At 38.6% G+C, this 20831-nt stretch overlaps 1 protein-coding gene across 4 annotated transcripts in view; it reads left to right on the forward strand.

Moving 5' to 3' along the window:
• The window catches only part of LDAH (lipid droplet associated hydrolase), an 88452-nt gene that overhangs the window by 6002 nt on the left and 61619 nt on the right, over window positions 1–20831 (forward strand). For 3 of the 4 annotated variants that reach the window (XM_074331739.2, XM_074331738.2, XM_019756685.3), the window contains exons 2-3: window positions 7374–7529; window positions 14832–14975. In XM_074331739.2, the coding sequence (XP_074187840.1) occupies window positions 7376–7529; window positions 14832–14975 (298 nt within the window). In that variant the 5' untranslated portion in view covers window positions 7374–7375. Of the gene's footprint in view, window positions 1–7373; window positions 7530–14831; window positions 14976–20831 lie in introns of those variants that run through there. The other variant, XM_074331737.2, reaches the window with a different exon arrangement.

Consider the following 20831-nt stretch of genomic DNA (forward strand, 5'->3'; position numbering starts at 1 on the left):
AATGAACTTGAAAATTTATATTTGCTCATTAAAACTTTTATAGGAATTTTGTGATATAGCTCCAGATTCGGAAAGCTCATTCCTTTCTTCCTTTTTCACTTGAATAACACTGACAATTTTAAGTAGAACAGGTAATTTTCAATGGCCATACTTGAGATTTAGATAATATTGACTCTTGGTTTTATCAGTTTGATTTCTATACTTACCAATTAAAAATTAACCATGGAAACAATAAACTGCATAGAAGAAAACATAGGTACTAAACTTATGGACCTTGGGTCCAAAGAGCATTTTATGAATTTGACTCCAAAGGCAAGGGAAGTAAAAGCTAAAATAAACGAATGGGACTATATGAAACTTAAAAGCTTCTGCACAGTGAGAGAAACCATCAACAAAATAAAGAGGCAGCCAACTGAATGGGAGAAGATTTTTGCAAACAGTGCCTCCGATAAGGGGCTAATATCCAAAATATACAAGGAACTCATGCAACTCAACAGCAAAAAAACCAAACAACCCAATTGAAAAATGGGCCGAGGACCTGAAGAGACATTTCTCCAAAGAGGACATACAAATGGCAAATAGACATATGAAAAAATGCTCAACATCACTAACCATCAGAAAAATGCAAATAAAAACCACAATGAGATACCACCTCACCCCAGTTAGAATGGCTATCATCATCAAGACAAATAGTAACAAGTGTTGGAGAGGCTGTGGAGAAAAAGGAACCCTCATACACTGTTGGTGGGAATGCAGACTGGTGCAGCTGCTATGGAAGGCAGTGTGGAGGTTCCTCAAAAAATTGCGAATAGAATTATCGTATGACTCAGCAATCCCTCTCCTGGGTATCTACCCAAAAAATCTGAAAACATTTATCCATAAAGATACATGTGCTGCAATGTTCATTGCATCTTTATTTACAGTGGCCAAGACATGGAAACAACCAAAATGTCCTTCAATAGATGAATGGATAAAGAAGTTGTGGTATATATACACAATGGAATACTATTCAGCGGTAAGAAAAGATGAAATAGGACCATTTGTGACAACATGGATGGATCTTGAGATTATAATGCTAAGTGAAATAAGTCAGACAGAAAAAGCAGAGAACCATATGATTTCACTGATATGTGGTATGTAAACCAAAAACAATAAAAGAACAAGACAAACAAATGAGAAACAGAAACTCATAGACACAGACAATAGTTTAGTGGTTACCAGAGGGTAAGGGGGCAGGGGGTTGGTAGATGAGGGTAAGGGGGATCAAATATATGGTGATGGAAGGAGAACTGACTCTGGGTGGTGAACACACAGTGGGAGTTATAGATGATGTAAGACAGAATTGTACACCTGAAATCTATGTAACTTTACTAACAGTTGTTACCCCAATAAACTTTAATTTAAAAAAAGAAAATTAACCATGGACCCAACTGCCATATTCACTGACAGCATAGCACTATGCTGAAGAAGCTCTTTCCCAACAGTATGAAAATTTAACATATGAAAAAGATTGTATTTTAAATCAGTGGGCATAGATTTTTTTTTTAATTAAATGGTATTAGCACAAGTAGATCTATCTGAAAGGAAACATTTGGATCCTTACCTAGATGGATTAAAGGTTTAAATGTAAAAATTAGAATCATAAAAATTAAACATCTAGGAAGCTATAGGTAAAGTATAGGAGCCCAGAAAAGGGTTAATAGCAGTGTACAAAGTTCTCTTACAAACCAATAAGAAAAAGATCAATAACGCACTTAGAACCCAGGCAAAAGATATGACTAGACAATTCACAGAAAAGAAAATCCCAAAGACCAGCAAACATGAAAAGATGTTTAAATATACTAGTAGTCAAAGAAATGCAAAATAAAGAGTGAGACAGTTTATACCCGAACAGTACAAATATGAAAATTAATGGTACCACTTATTGATGGTAGGATGTAAGGGGAAAGATAACTTCCTAGATTGCTAGAGGAAATGTGATTTTTACACTCTTTTTGGAAAGCAATCTGGCAATTCCTATTAAAATTCAACACAGTAATTCCACATTTGGGAATCTGGCCATTTGAAACAAAAGAACTGGTGTATATGGATACATGTAAGAACATGGGGATTTAAGAGTACTTATTGCAACATTGTTCCAAAACACGGAAATAATAAGAGTGCCTGTCAACAGGGAGATGGCCATATGAATTATGGTGTATCCACATTATAGAACCATTAAAAATAGTGAATTAAAGTTATACTATTTGACTTGGCAGGATTTTAATGTGTTACTAAATATAAAAGCAAAATGCATGGAAGTATGTATAATATGTTCCTACCTATCAGTCACTGACCACTCATATTTATTAAAATGTATGTAAATGCTTATGTATATTTGTATGTGATTATAGAAAAATGGAAGAGTTGATACTGAGTTAATAACGTGGATTTAGTGATATGCATGGAGGTAAAGAGAGATAGTGATGAGGTACGCAAAAAAATTAAGAAAAATAGTAGACCATTTTAAAAACTCGCTTATGTGTATATCTCATTTGTTCATTTAAGTGAAACTATGTATGTAAGTAAAACATTTAAAACCAAGAACATGAGCTCTGGTTTCATTCAGACATCTGGATTCAAATTCTGGCTCTACCACATTCCAATGTGTGACCTTAGGCAGATTCCTAATGGCTTTCAATCAAGTTTCTCCTCAGGCGTTCTGTTGGGGACCGAGGGAGGAGATAACAATCCCCATCTCGGAGGATTATTGTCTGATTAAATGGTATATAGTATTTATAATGTGTTTAGCACAGTGCCTAACTTATAGAAAATACTCTTAAAATGTGAGTTCTTACTAATGACTCAGTTTTCTTGCTCTGTGACATTTATGCATTTTAAACCTTTCATTACCAACCCCTAACTTTCTCGAAGAATTCCCTTCTAGGTTACCTCACTTCATGTGTCTTAGTTCATGCCCATTTCTCATTGTTCCTTTTCATTCTTTTGCTGGCTTCCTTTTTTCTTGCCTGTGGGTGTTCCCCTAGAATACAGCAGGAGCTGTCAAAGAAGCGTTTGAGTTAGGTGACTGGGAAAGTAATGGTGCTCTGTATGGTGACAGAGAAGTCAGGCTGTAGGGTTGATTTCTGAAACAAGGTGGTTCTGACTTTGTTATTCAAGTTTTCTTTGACTTCTTGTCATTATGAAATGTCCCTGTTTCTCTCTCATATACTTCTTACTTTCAAGTTTACTTTTTAAATCTGATTTCAGTATAGCTACACCGTATTTCCTTTGATTAGTATTTGTGTGGTATATTATTTTACATTTTTTCAGTTTATTTCCTTGTGTGGCTGACTTTATAATAAATAAATATTATAAATTTGAGCCTCTAAAATTTATTCTGAGCAAGTGCTGCTTTTTTGTTTCATATCTAGGTTTGTATAAGATTTAATTGGGAAAAAAAATATTTTACTAAGTAAAATTAGAAACTCATTAATATGAGCAGATGAATACTTGTAGTTTCATAAGTAAGGCTTGCCTCGTTGTGCAAATTTTATCCACACTTGATTTTTATCCAGCCTCAGTCTTGGCTGCTTATCAAAACTGATTTCTTTAAAGATTGCTTGTGGGCTGTGGCTGAAGTCAGGGCCATCAGCCTTTAATATGTCATTAGAACACATCGTCCCTTGTTCATCTGACACTTGTTTGCGGACTGAATTACCTTGGATTCTTAGGTAATGAATAATTTGAATTCTCCCACTTTAAGTTTTCCTTTCTGTTTTATTTGGCTATGTGGAATTCAGTGAAAGTTAAATAAAAAGATATTTTATAAATACATACATTAACTCCAAGTTTCTTAGTTGTGTTTAATTGAGGTGGTGTTTTAGATTTCCTGTTTTGTTTGTTGTCCAATTTTTATAGACTATGCTTGAGTTTCATATATATATGATTTCTCATTAATTTTGTGGCTAATCAAACTCCAAGATGTCATCTGCTAAGTTAAGTATTTGTGAATTGAATTGAATATAGTTAATAACTGATTCTCTTCTGGTGCAAGTATTAAGGTTATCCAGCGTCTTCTCTGTTAGTTCTCTAATTTAATACTGTGTCTAATGGCTAAATTTAATATTGTTTCTAACACTTTATAAATGTCATATGGTCTTTGTAAATATACTGTGTTTTGTGATAGTTGTGGAGACTGTGTCATAGTTACATTTATTAGTGAACCAAAAATCAGGAAAAGGTGAGATGATACTTTTATTTATTTAGTCAGTCGATATACTTTGAATGGAGAGGAATCCCCACTTTCTAAGTGAGAATCTTTTATTTTCTAAGTAGCTTTAAGAAAATCCATTTTGGACTTTTGGTTACGCATGGAGGTTGAAATATATAAATATATATGAATAATATATATATATATATATATATATATATATATATATATATATATATTTGTTTCTTGTCCCTTCCTAAGTCTACTAAAATGACAGTAAAATTAATATAAAGGTATAAATGAAGAAAATGGAAGAGGCAACATCACATCAGAATAGAGAAGTGAGATTTTAGAAATGTTAGAAAGCAGATGGATAAATTATACCTGTTTAGCAGAGCTGAGCAGTTTTGATGGAACATAAGAGTGGATCATGATAAGATTGAATTATAATTTATTTAATCATTTCCTTAATGTTGAGTCATACATATCATTTTAGTGGCAATGTAACGATCTATCATATTTACTTAACCGTTCTTCCATTAATGGCCATTTAGCTTCTTCAGCTCTTCCATGTTATACGGAGCATTCTATGCACTCATTCTTCTATACACAGTATCCCTTTCAGAATTGATCCCAAAATTGACTGCATCAAATTGTCCTGTTCTGCCGGGTTGCTTTGTAAAGGCTGTTTCATTATTACCTGCAATGTATGGAGTCTCCCGTTTCACTATATCCTCGCCACCATTGCCTTAAGGTGTTCAGTCAGGGGAGGGACAGGTGGTGTCTGCAGTGAATTCTTGACAGTTGTGCTGTGACAGTGTGGCATGCATGGCATGAAGAAACAAGTGTGGAGATTACTAGGGAATGCTTACCTGGCTACCTTATGAGAAAGGTGGGTGCTATGAGTTTAGAGAAAGAGATTTCCTTACTTGGGGTGCTCAGGGAAGACCTCAAGTAGGAAGTAGGATTTGTGCTGAGTCTAAGATGGGAAAGATTCGAAGAGAAATATTTGATAGACACATGGGGAAATGTCAGTGTAGCAAGGAGACAGAAACACAGTCACTGAAATAGTTTAACAGAAAGCATGATTAAGTCATGGTAGGAAAGGAGCCATAAAGGTACTGTACAATGAGACATCTAAAAGGTACGGTAGGGCTGCGAGGAAGTACCCAAGGAAGGACAAACTGAGAACGTGGGTTTAGATCTCATTGAAGAAAGTGTGGTTGCAGCCCGCTGGATGATAAGAGAAATCTGGTAGGTTTCTGGGCCCCAGCTGATGCGCAGTCCCTTTGTCAGCAGGTGAACCCACACCGGTGGGAGGGTGTGCGGTGAATCACGGCGCAGCTGCAGATGTGTTGTGTCTGTGTTGGAAGGGCCACAGTAATCACCCTCGGGGTGCAGGTGAGTTGAGGCGGGTAGGTGGGTACTGAGGAAGGTAGGACACTGCTATGGGTACTGCTGCAGTAGGATTTGCAGAGACCTCCCTCTGTAGCAACCCCCAGCCCTACTGGCCAGGGCAGTTCCAGGCTACTGTATGGGGCAAAGAGCCGGGGATTGGCTCTTTAGGCCAGCGTGGCACTGCCTCCAGTGTGTGCGTGTGGGCTAAGCAGAGGGTTTAGGGGGCAGCTACCTGGTCTGGGGCGCAAGGCTACACTGCGTGGAACTCGTGCTACACGGCTGCTGCTTCCTGAGTAAAGAGCTGGGGAAAGGAGGTGTGTGGCAGCCAAATGCTGGAGAAAGCTGTGCTCTGTAGGCACCTGGCACTCGAGCAGGTTTGGTTTGGTTTGGTTTTTCTTCAACCTTGGCACTATTGACCTTTTGCCCTAGATGATTCTTTGTTGTGGGGGGCTGTCCGGCGCACTGTAGGATGTTTACCAGCATCCCTGGCCCCTACTCACTACATGCCAGGTCTCCCCTAGCTGTGACAAAGGAAACTATTCCCAGGGATCGCCATATGTTTTCTGGACACATATTGTCTGCAGTTGGAAATCACTGCACTAGCAAGACTTCACAGCCTGAGCGGCAGAGGGGGTTAAAAAAATGAATTGCTTCAGAAACCTGCTGTGAGATACATAGAAACCCCAAAAGAAACCCCCTTCCTCTGCAGTGTCTCCAGGGCACTCTTCTGACAAAGTTTCACATCATGTCAGCTGGCAGAGGGCACATATTTAAAAGGCCCAGATCCATTTTTCCAGAGAAGGCAATGAAGAATGAATTGGAACAGGGGCACTAAATTGGCACAAGTGGGCAAAGCATTCCAGAAGTGGTCGGGGAATGAAAGTTTAGCAAAGTGATAGGAGCAGAACAGCATAAGGACACTGAGGAAATTCAAGGACAGGACAGACTGGATCGCAAAGTGGTAAGAGCAGAAAAAGCTCTAAGGGTACTTGGAATCTGGACTCTGGAGGGCTATGAATGAATGGGGGATAGTTGAAGAGCATAGAAAGACCACGGGATGTTTGCGCAACAGTCTTGCTGGTAGACATAGGGAAGGCAGAAGCGGAGAGGGAGGAGTGATATAAATCATTTGGGACTGCGTTTTTCCACGTACCTTGTGGAATCTTGATGATTCAGGAAATTGTTCATGATGTTGTCTCATCCTGTTGTTTTCCACCTACCCAGTTCATAATGTAATAATGTAGTGCTTTAATAATGCGTACAGCATGCTTACAGAATTTGGGATGAGAGGATTAAAGGAGGGAAACACTGAGACCATCAAGCTCACCGACGCTCTTTGCAGTTCTATCTGGGAGAGTATAAGGGCCAGACCTCTATATTTTCCCCAGTCTTCACCAGTGAAGGTGGGGGATTGTCTCACTGGTAGAGCACATAACTCGAAGCGAATTCCAGCAGAGGGAAAGTGGAAGTTACCCATTGTAATCGTCAGTTTAGACTGGAGAGGAGAGTTGTGGGAAGGCTAATCTGATTTTGATTCACACTCCTCTGCAGTCATGTATTTCACCAAAGACCCGCCTCCCTGTTCCTCCCTACTCTTGTGGTTTGCTTTGTTTTTCACAATCCTATAATCCAGAAGAGCTGAATAGTCATCTATGTCCCATATGACCTTGTGGCATTCCTTCTCAGTATGTTGAAATTTGCCTTTTTTATTCTTGACTATTGTCTTTGGCTCAAGGTTTTACATTTTAGTGACGCTTGATATTGTTTTTCTCCCCTTATTTAGAAATGGACTCAGAAATCAAGGAAGAAATTCCCGTGCATGAGGAATTCATTTTATGTTGTGGAGTTGAAACCCAGGTTCTCAAATGTGGGCCCTGGACCGACCTCTTGAATGATCAAAGTGCCAACAGGCCGAAGCTGCTTATTTTCATTATTACTGGTAAGTTTAAAAATCTGGATGAGGAGACTATACAGATACCTATAACAACGTCTGATTTCAAAAAAATTTTTAATAAATATGAAAAACCTATGGAAGGAAATAAAATCACTTAAACCATTGATAACAACCACCCTTAATAGTTTAGTGGCTGGGCTTTTTGTTTTTCTTCTATGCATTTATATTGTATATATATATTATGTTGTCATACATATATATATATATATATACATACATACATACAGACACACACATATATAATAGCAATTGGAAACATATCAGACATATAATTTTGTAATATGCTTTTTTAAATTTTGTAATTTTTAGAATAGTTTTCTAAATTTTTTTGTCTCTTTTTCAAGATGATTATAAGTTTACTGTAGAATGTTTATTCTGGGATTTGGCCACTGGATCACTTGTGACTTTTACTGGATCAATGTTAATAGAATGTTAGGGGTAAATGCTTGATATATAGGAGGTAGGTATAGGTATTCAAAACACTTTTTGAATTATAAATTATAATTCAAAAAATTATAAATTAAAATTACAATTCAAAAGGTGTTTCAAATACCTATACCTACCTGATATATATATATATATATATATATATATATATATATATATATATATATATATATACACACACACACATATCAGCCTTAGAGATTAAAAATGAAGCTGTCAGGGCAGGCCCGGTGGCTCAGGCGGTTAGAGCTCCATGCTCCTAACTCCGAAGGCTGCCGGTTCGATTCCCACATGCGCCAGTGGGCTCTCAACCACAAGATTGCCAGTTCAATCCCTCAAGTCCCGCAAGGGATGGGGGGCTCTGCCCCCTGCAACTAAGATTGAACACGGCACCTTGAGGTGAGCTGCCGCTGAGCTCCCAGATGGCTCAGTTGGTTGGAGCGTGTCCTCTCAACCACAAGGTTGCCGGTTCTACTCCCGCAAGGGATGGTGGGCTGCGCCCCCTACAACGAGCAATGGCAACTGGACCTGGAGCTGAGCTGCACCCTCCACAACTAAGATTGAAAGGACAACAACTTGACTTGGAAAAAAGTCCTGAAAGTATACACTGTTCCCCAATAAAGTCCTGTTCCCCTTCCCCAATAAAAATAATAATAAATAAATAAATAAATAAATAAATAAATAAAATGAAGCTGTCAGTACGTATCATATTATATGTTATATAGCTAAGCCTATGGGTATTATGATTATATTTCTTTTCTTGTATATTTTTGTTTGTTTTCTCTGGGTTAATAATTGTCTCTTTTATTTGCTTAATTTTAGGGGAGGGGGGCTTATCCACAGGTGTGCCTAGGGTGATACCCCCATCCTGGTCTGAGAGGTTTTCCAGGACACATGACTTTTGATACTAAAACCACGATCTTCCTGGGCAAGACAGGATAGTTGGTTACCCTAGGTAATCCTCAGCTTGGGGTGATTGGGTAGGGACCCAGCATTTCATTGGAGGATTTCCACCTTTCAGTATCTGTAGTTATTTCTTGAATTGTTCAGTTTTCCCAGGAAGGAATTTTCTGATATCCTGTTTAAGGAGTGGAAGTCTGTCTGCTAATGTTTGAGCTGAACAAGGGAAAGGAGTGTGAGTCTCAGTGTTTCATTAACACTTTAATTTAACCTTAGTATAGTGCTTCTGTTCTCAGCTGGCCTAAGATTCCTGATCCAAAATCTCCCTTTGAATTAACCTCTTCTGGAAGTAAACCTCCAATCTTCTGCCACAATATAACAGTCTTTTTGGAAAGCACTCTGTTGGAATCTACTGAAATTAAAAATACATATGCTCTGCCATTAGTGAGGGAGAGTTTGAAATTATAGGCATGACAAGTGTTATTTGATGGAGCAGAGATTTGGCAGCCATGGCAGAGTATAGGATTGAGAAAATAAGTAGAAACAGTATGTTGGACTGGAGAAGGGCTATCCCTTCTGAGGTTAGAGTGAGGAGGTGAAGTGGGTAACTGAAACGGAGCAGTGTGAAGTTGTGTCAGAGGGAATGAAGTAGTTCTGCCTCCCAGCTCTGTTTTCTCTGTTAATTAGTTGAGGTGATCTGTTGAGAGTAAGGATGGCAGAGGGTGGATTGGGGCCTTGGAAAGTGGTCAGTGTTGAGAATAGCATATATGCAGGATGGAAGGAGTTACCGACCAAAAATGAGTAGCTAGTTTGTGAGCGGTGCTGTGACTGGGAGTGAGGTCTAAAAGGACAGAAGACGGAGCCGGAGAAGAGCTGTCAGAGTTAGGATGCTTTGATTGTTAACCATTTCTGGGTAATGAAACGATTTAGGCCTGTGGTTCTTCAAGTTGGTGTCGAGACCAGAAGTGTCATCTGAGAACTTGTTAGAAATGCAAGTTCTTGGGTCTCATCCCAGACCTTCTGAACAGAAACTTTGTGGGTGGGGCAATCTCTGTTTCACAAGCCCAACAGGGATTGTGACATGCACACCACTGATCTAGGGCGTGCCTTTCAGAATTCGTTGATTTATGGGATAAAGGTGTTGGCTGAGTCAGTCCATCCAGATTTTGAAATCACCTAAGTCGTGGGATGGCAAGTAAAACTGTCATTTAAGGATCAAAGTTTTCAGGGAATCTGCGAGAATGAATAAAAAGTTGATGATGGAAGTAGATGGCTTTAGGCTTAGAGTGCAGAGGTTGTTGTAATAAGGGGAACTGGTTAGGTGGAGCACACAGCTCCCTCTACTTTCCATCAGAGGTGTTTGTTCACTCACTTATTATACTAGGGGCTACTAGGAATACTGTGCTGTAAAAGTCTTTGCTCTCATTGAGGTACATGAGGTGTTAGAAAATAGGGAGGTCTCCACGGCAGAGGCTTGAAAGGAAGAGAGTCCACCATAGGGGAGAGCCAGGTTTAAGATACGGAAAAAGGGAAGCTTAAAACATTTGTTGTTTTATTGTCTCATTATTTCGCAGTGCTTTGACATTTGCAGATCACATTTAGTGTCCTATTGTTCTTTTATGTTTGCCCGTCTGTTCTCATTCCTGCCCTGGGCCCTTTTGCTTAGAGTTGTTCATGAGAGCTATAGGCTAGTGCTGCTCGTTGTTTGTGGGATTTGAATTGTATTTTCTTTTAGAGTCTAGTCTACTTATACTATGGGGAAAATTAGGATGACAGTATTTCAAGGATTGTGAAACCACTATCGACATGTTTAATCCATCTCTGGCAGACCAACATAATATTTCGTTTTCAATCACTTTGCTTTTGTAGCTAGCAAAATTAATTCATCACTTTAAAATTAGTGTTAATAATCAGGAGTGATTTATTGGAATCCACACCTTGAGGAACTTTTAGTTTCATCTTTTGCAGTGAATCTTTGTTGTAGAATTTCTGTTAAGTAGCAATAATCTTGGACTTTAAGTAGTGAAATGAACAAAGGGAGGCAAGTTGAGAGCTCACTATAGAACATATTGAATCACTGTAATTCTCAGGTGGTCATATGGGGATAATGGAACCATGTGATGTGTCTTGTGTTGTGACTTTGGTGATTGGAGAGGGAGCTGACCAGGCTCCGTGGACAAGCCCAAAGTTCTGTCCACGTGACAACCTTCCATAGAGATGCTGTGCCACATTAACTTGATATATGGAAGTTTTTGTCCCCTGTAAGATTAATTGGAAGGCATAAGTGTGCGATGTTGAATAGTAAGAGTTGATTGACAATTGGGGTCTAGAGATAATTACCACAGCCTGTTTGTTACATGTTGCTTGGGCTCTTGACTATATATATAAGTTCAAGCATATGTTTACAGTACATGTTGATAGCCTTTGATAAAATGTTTTACTTGCATTACTGTATTGGAATGTTTTCAAACATCCCTACACCTGGAGATATATATGGTTTTAGCTGTATAAACAAACCCCTTCTAATTTTCTTTGTGGCTTCCTAGCCAGGAAGTTTAGTTCATGGTTCATAAAGTGTAACATAAGCCATAACATTTAAGTGACTAAGTACACAATGACACTTAAACATTTTGCATTACATTTTCCATTGCTGTCTCTGTTACAAGTTGGAAATTCATGTTGCTGGCCATCGTGGACTCTTCTGGCTCTTCAAGAGCCAAGCTCTTTATTGGGTGAGGATCTTTGCATCTGTCCTTCTCCTGCCCCAATATGCTCTTCCCCCAAATCTTTCAAAAGTTGATTTGTTCTCACCTTTTGAGTCTTAGCTGAATGCCACTTCCTCAGACATTTTTCTCAGGCCATCGTAATCTCTTCCCTTCTCTATCACATGCTCCTTCATAGAAGTTAGCACACTCTGGGGTTATCTTATTTAGTTCTGTGTACATATTCTCCTGCTGGAATATAAATTACAGGAAGGCCCTTCTCTATCTTGTGCCTAACACAGTGACTTCCACATAGTAAGTGGTCAATGAATAATTGATAATGAAAAGAATATGCCAAAGAAGCTGTAGTATTGACTAGAACGAATGAACTTGGAGTAGTTGGCATTATCATCAGTGAATCAGATGCTTAAGATCTTATAGTCATTATGGGGGAAACTCAGAGATATGGAGAAAATTTTGTGTTATAGCAATTGTATTATCTAGTATTTGTTGGTTTTATATGTCCTATTGCATCTAAATTATGTAGTAGTTATGGATTCTCCTTAACGGTAGATAGGTTTTAACATGCTGTACACCTTAAACTTACAGAATGTTACATGTCCGATTGATTCAATAAAAAATGGAAAATATGATAATTATGGTAATAATAGCTACCATTTGTTCAGCACCTACTCTGTGGTAAGTGTTGGTGCAAGTGGCCGTCCATTCATTCCCCGAATGGTAATGCCGACTACTTTTTAGAGCTGCTGTAAGGTTAACTAAAACCGGGTATGCAGAACATCCTCTGCCAGGTAATTTGTGTTCTTTAAATTCAGTATTACTGTTTTCTTTTGTATATTCTTTCAGTCATCCAATATTTTTTGAGCACTTATCATCTGTGTGACCTTGGGCAAGTTACATAAACTTTCTACAGTCTCTTCATCCGTAAAATGGAAATAATAATAGTACTACTTCATGTGAGGATTAAATGAGTTAATATATGTAAAGCTCTTAAATGCTGCCTGGCGTGTAATAAGTTATAGAACTTAAAAATGTTGGCTGTTGTTATTTTCTAGCCATGTAAAGAAAACAATAGAACTTGGCTGAGAGACACAAAACATTTGAACATGAGACAACACAGGCCAAGAAGGTTATACTCAGTAATGTAAGAAATATCAAATCTTTCTAAATTAATGTATTAATGAGATAAAGTTTCAATCTGAATTCTGAAGAGATTTTTAAAAATTGAAACTGGTGAAAATAATTCTAAAGGTTATGAGACCAACCGAGAAAATTTAGGGGAAAAAAAAATAAAGGAAAAGGATTTTTTTTCCCTGCCAGTTAAAAACACAATGTAGTAATCAAGACAGTATGGTGCTGGCAGAGAGAAAAGGAAAAAATAAGTGGAATTATTTTGGAATCAGAATTAGCAAGCTAATGTAAGAATGCACTATTGGATCAGAAGACATTTCAAATCAATGCAGAAAGAATGGATTATATAATAAATGTACTTGGGACACTTGGCTAATCACTTGGAAAGAAGTTGGATTGCTACTTTGTACTTTATCCTCAAAAATATTCCACACTTACTAAAGATTTAAATGTAAAACATGAAACAGTGTCATCCACATCTACAGCTCTTGTGCTGATGCACCCGTCCGCCCTTCTTTCTCCTCTAGCTGCACGGTAGTCGGTCAGCTGAGCAAAGAGCATATTACTGCATTTGAGGAAGTTTTCACCCTATTTAACAAAGATGACACCAGCACCATCACAGAAAGGAACTTGGGACTAGGGTCATTAGGTCAGAATGCAACAGAAGCAAAATAATAATATGAATGATAATGCCATCATGTATTGTCATCATGGCTAGACAGTGATGACAAGTTGAATAGCTAACATTTATACAGCACTTACGTAGCGAGCAGTGTTTAAGTACTTTACATGTATGAATTCATTTAGTTCTCACACGAGGTATGTTTATTATCCTCATTTGATGGACACAGAAACCAAGGCCCAGAGAGGTTAAATAACTTGCCAAAGGTCCCACACTTAGTAAGTGGCAAAGCCAGGATTCCGACCCAGGCAATCTGGCTCCAGAGTCTATGCTCTAGTCCACTTTCCTGCATTGCTAAAAGATACGGCCAGTGAAGAAGAAATCGGTGAAACTTGACAAGGATGGCAGAGGTGACATCAGTGCAGGAAAATATGTCATGTAACTGCAAAGAGAAGAAAACCTAATAGTATAAAGAAGTAGATAAATTGATTGGAGAAACAGATATTGATGGAAATGGCCTTGTATCTATAAAGACAGTATCACAGATGATCATCGCAAGATGAAAACCCCATTTAATTGTCTTTTCTCCCTAAAGATGTATCAGATTGACTCTTTTAGAAAAAAATAAAAAAGAGCATTTATTCATTCTGTTTCTCTATAGCAAACCCATGTCAAAAATCCCTCTGTGCATATACAAGAAAAATCCACTGTAGTCTTTTCCCCAAAAGATCAAACTATACATCTGTTTACAATACAAATACTTATGATGAATGACAAGGAAACACTTAGTAGAATCCTTCAAGTTCTCCTTGTGAATGATTCTTACACTAATTTGTTTTCATGCAGCTTGGCAATTGCCAATAGTCAAATCCCAAAGAGCTTTACAGGCAGTGTTAATGCTTTTAGACTCTTCAATGACAATGGGAAGTCACTGAGAGGTGGTTAGGTAGGGTACTGCTGTGATTTGGTTTGAGGTTAGGAGATACTGCTCTGGGTACTCTAAAGGATGGATTCCAAGGGGACAAGAGTGGATAGAAGACCCGTCAGGAGGCTGTTCAGAAAACCCAGAGAGAAGTGATAATACTACGGAGAGAAGTTGACAAAGATGAGATGTATTGTAGATGCAAATTTGACAGGACTTATTAGTGAACTGGATGTGAAAAATGGAGAAACCAAGAATGGTTGCTGGTGTTAGGACTTGAGTATTTGCTTTATAATTAGTGGTTCCATTTATTAAGTTGAAGAAAGGGGAAGAATTTATTTGAACCAATTGGAGAACAAAGTGGGGGCAGAAATTTTCTAAATGATTATTCCCAGACTTAAGGTATAAAGGACATTAAAATTGAAGTGTCTGTGTAAATGTTACTAGATTTGTTGAGGAGAAATAAATCCTTTTCAGTCCGCACATCATCTTCTGTGAGTTCATTGCTTTGGTTAACCTGAGGTCTATGTTTCTTTTCTTAGGTAACCCAGGTTTTCCTGCCTTTTATGTGACATTTGCAAAGGCTTTGTACTCTTTAATAAACAGACGCTTTCCAGTTTGGATTATCAGTCATGCTGGGCATGCTTTGGTCCCCAAAGACAAGAAGATTCTTACAACGTTGGATGGTATGTCTTTATCAACACCTGCTTTCCTTTACAGAGTGAGTGTTCATGTTTCTAGAAAGCCTGCTAAGTGTAAGACTTGCACCAGTAGAAACCTCTGCTTATGGCCTTGGCCCGAGATGTCACCTTTTGATGATTTTAGTATTATTAGAATCATTCTCATCCATCTGCAGGTAATGCTCTGTAAAAATTTGGGCAGATCATACATTTTGTCTAGGACTTGCCTTCTCTATTTACCAACTAGTAATCAACTGTATATTGATTGATCATGCAGTACAGTTTCAGGGTTTACTAAGAGGGCTGGTGGAGAAGAAGTATTATAAGCCATGTTTCTTACTTTAAAGCTCTCACTGTCATATTTAGAGAATGATGCAGTGATACACAGGCCTGCTGATCATGTGGGTATTTGAGGAGTAAACAATGGAGAGAACTCAGTATGGTTTTCAGAAGACTGTTTGGAGTAGATGGGTTTTGATGGGTAGATGGGTAGTTGAGTAGAATTTGGTTTTGAGGGGTGGAGGTGGGTGCAGAGATGTGACAGGCAGCAGGAGAAACATAGCCAGGAGAGAGATCCAGTGGGTATGCTACTGCTAGGCACGGGACTTTGGGAGGAAGCTTGAAACGGGAGAGAGCTAGGGCTCCGCGTAGTAGACTGCTGGAAGCCTTTAAATGGAGGAAGTCGGAGCACGAAGATGCAAATTATCTGCTTTTAACTTAAGAGAATTCCAGCATGTTCACTCTTCTAAAAAATAAAAATAGAGGGGAAAAATACATGTCTATATCTATATGTGTAAAATACATGTAAATCTATATCTATATATCTATATCTATAGATACAAACTTCTCTGGAAGCATTCCATTCAAGGGCCGTTTGCCCTATGGGTGCCCCTTAGTTAATTTGACTAGGAGAGAGGTGGCTATGGCTTCATTGCCTAGTTTGCTCCTCTTCTGCTGTGCCTCTCGTATGGCACCAGCATCTTGTACTTACGGAGCATCTGATGCTAAGGGAGACCATGTGTGGGTAGGGAGGGGGAAAGGGGCTGGTGACAGGGGAACTCGCTCTACTAATCTGCTCACATTTTCTATAAATCTAGAACCATTCTAAAAAATAAAATGTGTTAATAGAGAAATAAATAGTAGAATTTAAACATAAGTTGATATTTAGATTTTACTTTTTATCATTGTATTAGTCAGCTCAGACTGCCATAACAAAACTATAGATGAGGTAGCTTAAGTAACAGGAATTTATTTTCTCACAGTCTGCAGCCTGTAAGTCCAAGGTCAGGGTTTCAGCGTGGTCAGGTTCTGGTGAGAGCCCACTTCCTGGATTGAGATAGTCACCTTCTCTTTCTGTCCTCACATGACAGAGAGAGAGCTACCAACCTATCTGCCGTCTCTTCTTATAAGGGCACTAATCCCATCGTGAGGGCCCCACCCTCATGACCTCCTCCAACCTTAATTACCTCCCAAAGGCCTCATCTCCAAATACCATGACATTGGGGGTTAAGGGCTCAACTGGAATTTTAGGGGATATAAACAGTCTATAAAAGTTATAAATGGAATGTTATATATTTACATTACAAATCTGATCACAAGAATAGGTCAGTGTGTACATATGACATTGCACCTGAGCAATAGTAAAACATACAAGTTACCTCTTAACATTTTTACTAAATATTTGTTCTTTAGTATCTGCCATTGGTCCATTCTCAAAAGTATTACCTGACCGTTTTTTAGAAGCCAGTCCCTTGAAGCTTGATTCTGTTGAGTAGCAGAGGAAAAGTTTCTGTTCTAAGTAGAATTTCTTGTCACATTTATGAACATCTGCAGGTATGCTAAATTTGTAAGAATTCGTTTATTTGAAGAAGTGGGTAACAATTAAAAAGAAGTGATTCCTATTTTTATCCATATCTTTTTTTCTGGCTATTAACTGGAATAGGGTCAAGACCACATTATACAGAGGATGCCAGAAAATCTATACACATTTTAAGAAAGGAAAAAAACTGTATTAAAATTGTAATACTCAATATATACTGATTAAAAAAGATGAATACAAGTCACGTTTGTCTTCTGCAATTACAAGAGGTGCTCAAAGTAGTTACCATCAGCGTAATTTTAATAGTTTTTCCTTTCTTAAAATGTGTATACATTTGTTTGGCACCTTCTGTACTTATTGCACAAAACAAAATCACCCTTGTGCACACAGAGTAGATACTCTTTGGTTGTGTATTTAGTATGGAATTTGGTCCTCTGTTCTTTTCCCTCCTGAAGCCATAAATGAGACTCTTCATGTGTCATCTTACTGAGAACATCTTAAGTCCCTGGCTCTTGACCCCTCCTCTTAATTCTCATTTATATATACAGTGGAATATTACTCAGTCATAAATAGAAGGAAATCCTGCCATTTGCAACAGCATGGATGAACCTGGAGGATATTATGCTAAGTGAAATAAGCCAGACACAGAAATACTAATATTGTATGATCTCACTTATATGTAGAATCCAAAAAAGTCAAACTCATAGAACCAGAGAGTAGAACTGTGGTTGCCAGGAGCTGGGGGGTCGGGGGAATGGGAAGATATTAGTCAAAGGTACTAACTCAGTTATAAGGTAAGTTCTGGGGGTCTAATATACAGCATGGTGGTGATAGTTAATAATACTCTATTAGGTAATTGAAATTTGCTAAGACAGCAGATCTTAAGTGTTCTCACCATTACAACAACAGAAAGTGTCTGTTCCTGGGTCCCGAGCCTGTTACAGTAGCGCTCTCACCTGGGCACACATCACTGGTAGGGAGCTCCACAGACACTCTCCCCACCCCCAGCACCCCTACTGATGGATGGGATGGCTCTTGTGGTTCTAGTTATAGATTGCAGGACGTACTTCAGCAAGAAGCCATCAGAGAACTTTGAGAAACGAGATTTATTATAGTTTCTGAAGGCTACATGGGGGAGGGGGAGAGGAAGAGAAAGTGAGAGAGTGGACCTGGGGCTTTACCTTTATCAGCTTTGAGGGTGGAGTGTTTAGGGTTTCAAGAGTTCACTCTTTTTTTGGCTAAAGTATAAGAACTGAAAGTAGGGCAGAGGAACGGAGAAATGGGTCACTCAAGTAGTCAGCTATCTAGGTTACCCAAGTCTTTTTGAAAGGGATCTTCATGGGTGGAGGTAACCTAGTTCTTTATCTGGTTGTTTTGCTAATGCTGTGACATGCAGCTGGCAGTATGTTTATTCAAGATGGATGTCTTTTGAAATGGATACCTTGTCCATCAAAAGCTTAATGTCAGACACACTACATTGTATGCGGTGATGATGTGTCAACTTGATTGTGGTAATCATTTTACAATGTACAAGTATATGTTTATTAAATCATCACATTGTACACTTTTAAAAGCAGTCACGTTGTAATACCATACCTCAATAAAGCTGGAGAAAAAAAATAATTGTACAAAGTGGACAATCGGTACATGGGGGTTTATTATGCTAATCTTTGTACTTTTGTGTATGTTAGAAAGATTCCACTACTGGGGGGGGGGAGTTTTAAAAGGAAGAAAACAGAATTATAGAATCTTAGAGCTAAACGTGTCTACATGAAATCCCACCTTGAACCCTTATTTTTCAAGGAAGGAGTAAGTAAGGCCCCACAGAGCTAAATAACCTGCTAGAGAGTGGCAGAACCTAGACAAGAAGCCAGCACATTTGTTACTTAGTTCAGTGAGTGCTCTAGTGCTGTTGTTTGGTCATCTCAGGTGGCTAGTGCAAAGTGCTAATGAGACCACGTTTTCAGGTTTAGTTACTCTCTGAGCGAATTCTCATGTTAGCCCTTCCACGGACACAGGTGATACCCTAGTCTGTGACCCTTTGCAGGGTAAATGAAGTGTAGATGAAACAGTACAACTCATTGCAAATGCTTGCATAAATACTTCCCAGTGCCTCCTTCAGAGTGTCTTTTGTTCTCTACACGTGTATGTGTGTGTCCCTCTATGAATGCAATTTAGTTGACAGCCTTTTACGCTTTGCTAAAAGACTAGGGTATACTTTGAAAATTCAAGTAAATATTGATTACCTAGCAGTGAACAAGTTTCAGAGCAGTAGTGACATGAAACTGAATATTCAGATTTTATTGCCTTGACTAAAAACATCTATTTCAACAACCATCATATTGAAATGTGTCTGAAAGTGAATAAAATGTGTAGCAAATACTTGCTTTGCTGTGAAATATTTTAAAAGACACATTTTTATTGTTTTAAGTTGCTTCTTCATATATGCCCAAAGATAATTTTAGGCTCAATAAAGCAGACATTTGAACAGAACCTGAAAAGCATCTTTAAAAGGTGAAAATAGACAATCGAAGGGTAACCCTAGAGCAGGGGTTCTCAGAGTGGAGCACGCTTCAGAATCCCCTGCTGTGATTTATTAAGACACAATTACTGGGTGCCACCCTCTGAGTTGTTGATTCAGTTCATGTGAGGTGGGACCTGAGTATTTGCATTTCTAACAAGTTCCTAGGTCATGTGGATGTGGCTGATCCTGGGACCACATTTTCAGAACCACTGCCGTGGATCTTCACCAGTAAACACTGGTGAGGAAAACCGGTAGAAAGTATCTGTTGTGTCCAAATTTCTGGGAAATGTCTTTAATTCTTGGCTTAAATTGACATCTTGTTGTTTATAATTTGATCTTGAGCATGCTTATCGCTTGGGCTGCTTCTGTACTATTGAGTTAATAACTTAGTAATTAGAGCCTGGGCCCTATGCTACCTAATGAGAACAGTGCCATCTAGAGGCATTAGCCCAAAGGGCCACCACAAGGCCAAAGGAAGCTGCGGTTTCTAGAGGGGTTGAAAGGGCCAGTCGTCATCATCAAGCCTTTATTGACAACCTCCTAGGTTGTTGTGTGTGGTGCTGCAGACGTATACATAGAAACAGGGGTGCCGACTTTTAGGTTAGTGACTTTCCATCTGCGTTCTGAGTATCCCAAAGTTTCTGTGAAGGGGCAGGTGGGCTCTGGGCCTCACTGGCACCCCCATTCCGCCAGGACCGTCCTGCTTCCATCTGTTTTACATATTGAAAGTTATGTTTGCAAATGCATGCTACTAGAGTAGATTGCTTTGGATAGGAAGGACAGATATATTATTCATCATCGAAGATTATTATTCTAAAGTACAGGTTTTCTGACGTGCAAAATATGGTGTGAAAAATATGTAATCATTGAGAGAAAGGACATAAGCTATAACTACACATCAAATGTTGAAAGAATGTTTTGCTTTATATTAGCACATGTTAAATTATGAACAGTTGGAAATAATATTCTCGTTGCACCACATTATCACCGTCATAAATTGAGTATAATTGGGAGAACAGATGTTCACCAATGTCAGAAGGGGGTGATTAAAAAAAAAGTGTGAAAAGAAAATTTGAGGAATTAGAAGTATAAACTCTTTCTGGCTTTGATTTACCATGTAGTCAGCTTCCTTGATGGCAGATTCATTATCAACTATTTCAAGTCATTTGTTTCAAAAGTATAACATAAAAGCTGGAAATCATAGTGGTTTAGTTTCAGCTGATAAAACATTATCTAAAAGTTACACAATCTTTCAACTAATGATGAATTTGGGTCATGCTTATCCAAAGAAACAATAAACCACTAACATTCCAATACTTCAAACTGAAAGAGCGAGCAAACCCAGTAGAGCTTTCTTGTCAGGACTGTGCTTGGCAGGGGAACATGCAGATGAAGCGGAATGGCTGGAGGAGCCCAAGGTGGGGACAGTCAGTCAAGTCTCGGGGCTCACAGTCACGAGAAATAAACCAGGAGGTCTTTAAGTAGGTGGGAAGAGACAGAAAAACGAAAGGGAGACCTA

The sequence above is a fragment of the Rhinolophus sinicus genome, chromosome 2 (assembly GCF_057876585.1).
Source record: "Rhinolophus sinicus isolate RSI-liver-muscle chromosome 2, RSI-T2T, whole genome shotgun sequence".
In the NCBI taxonomy this organism is placed as follows: Eukaryota; Metazoa; Chordata; class Mammalia; order Chiroptera; family Rhinolophidae; genus Rhinolophus; species Rhinolophus sinicus.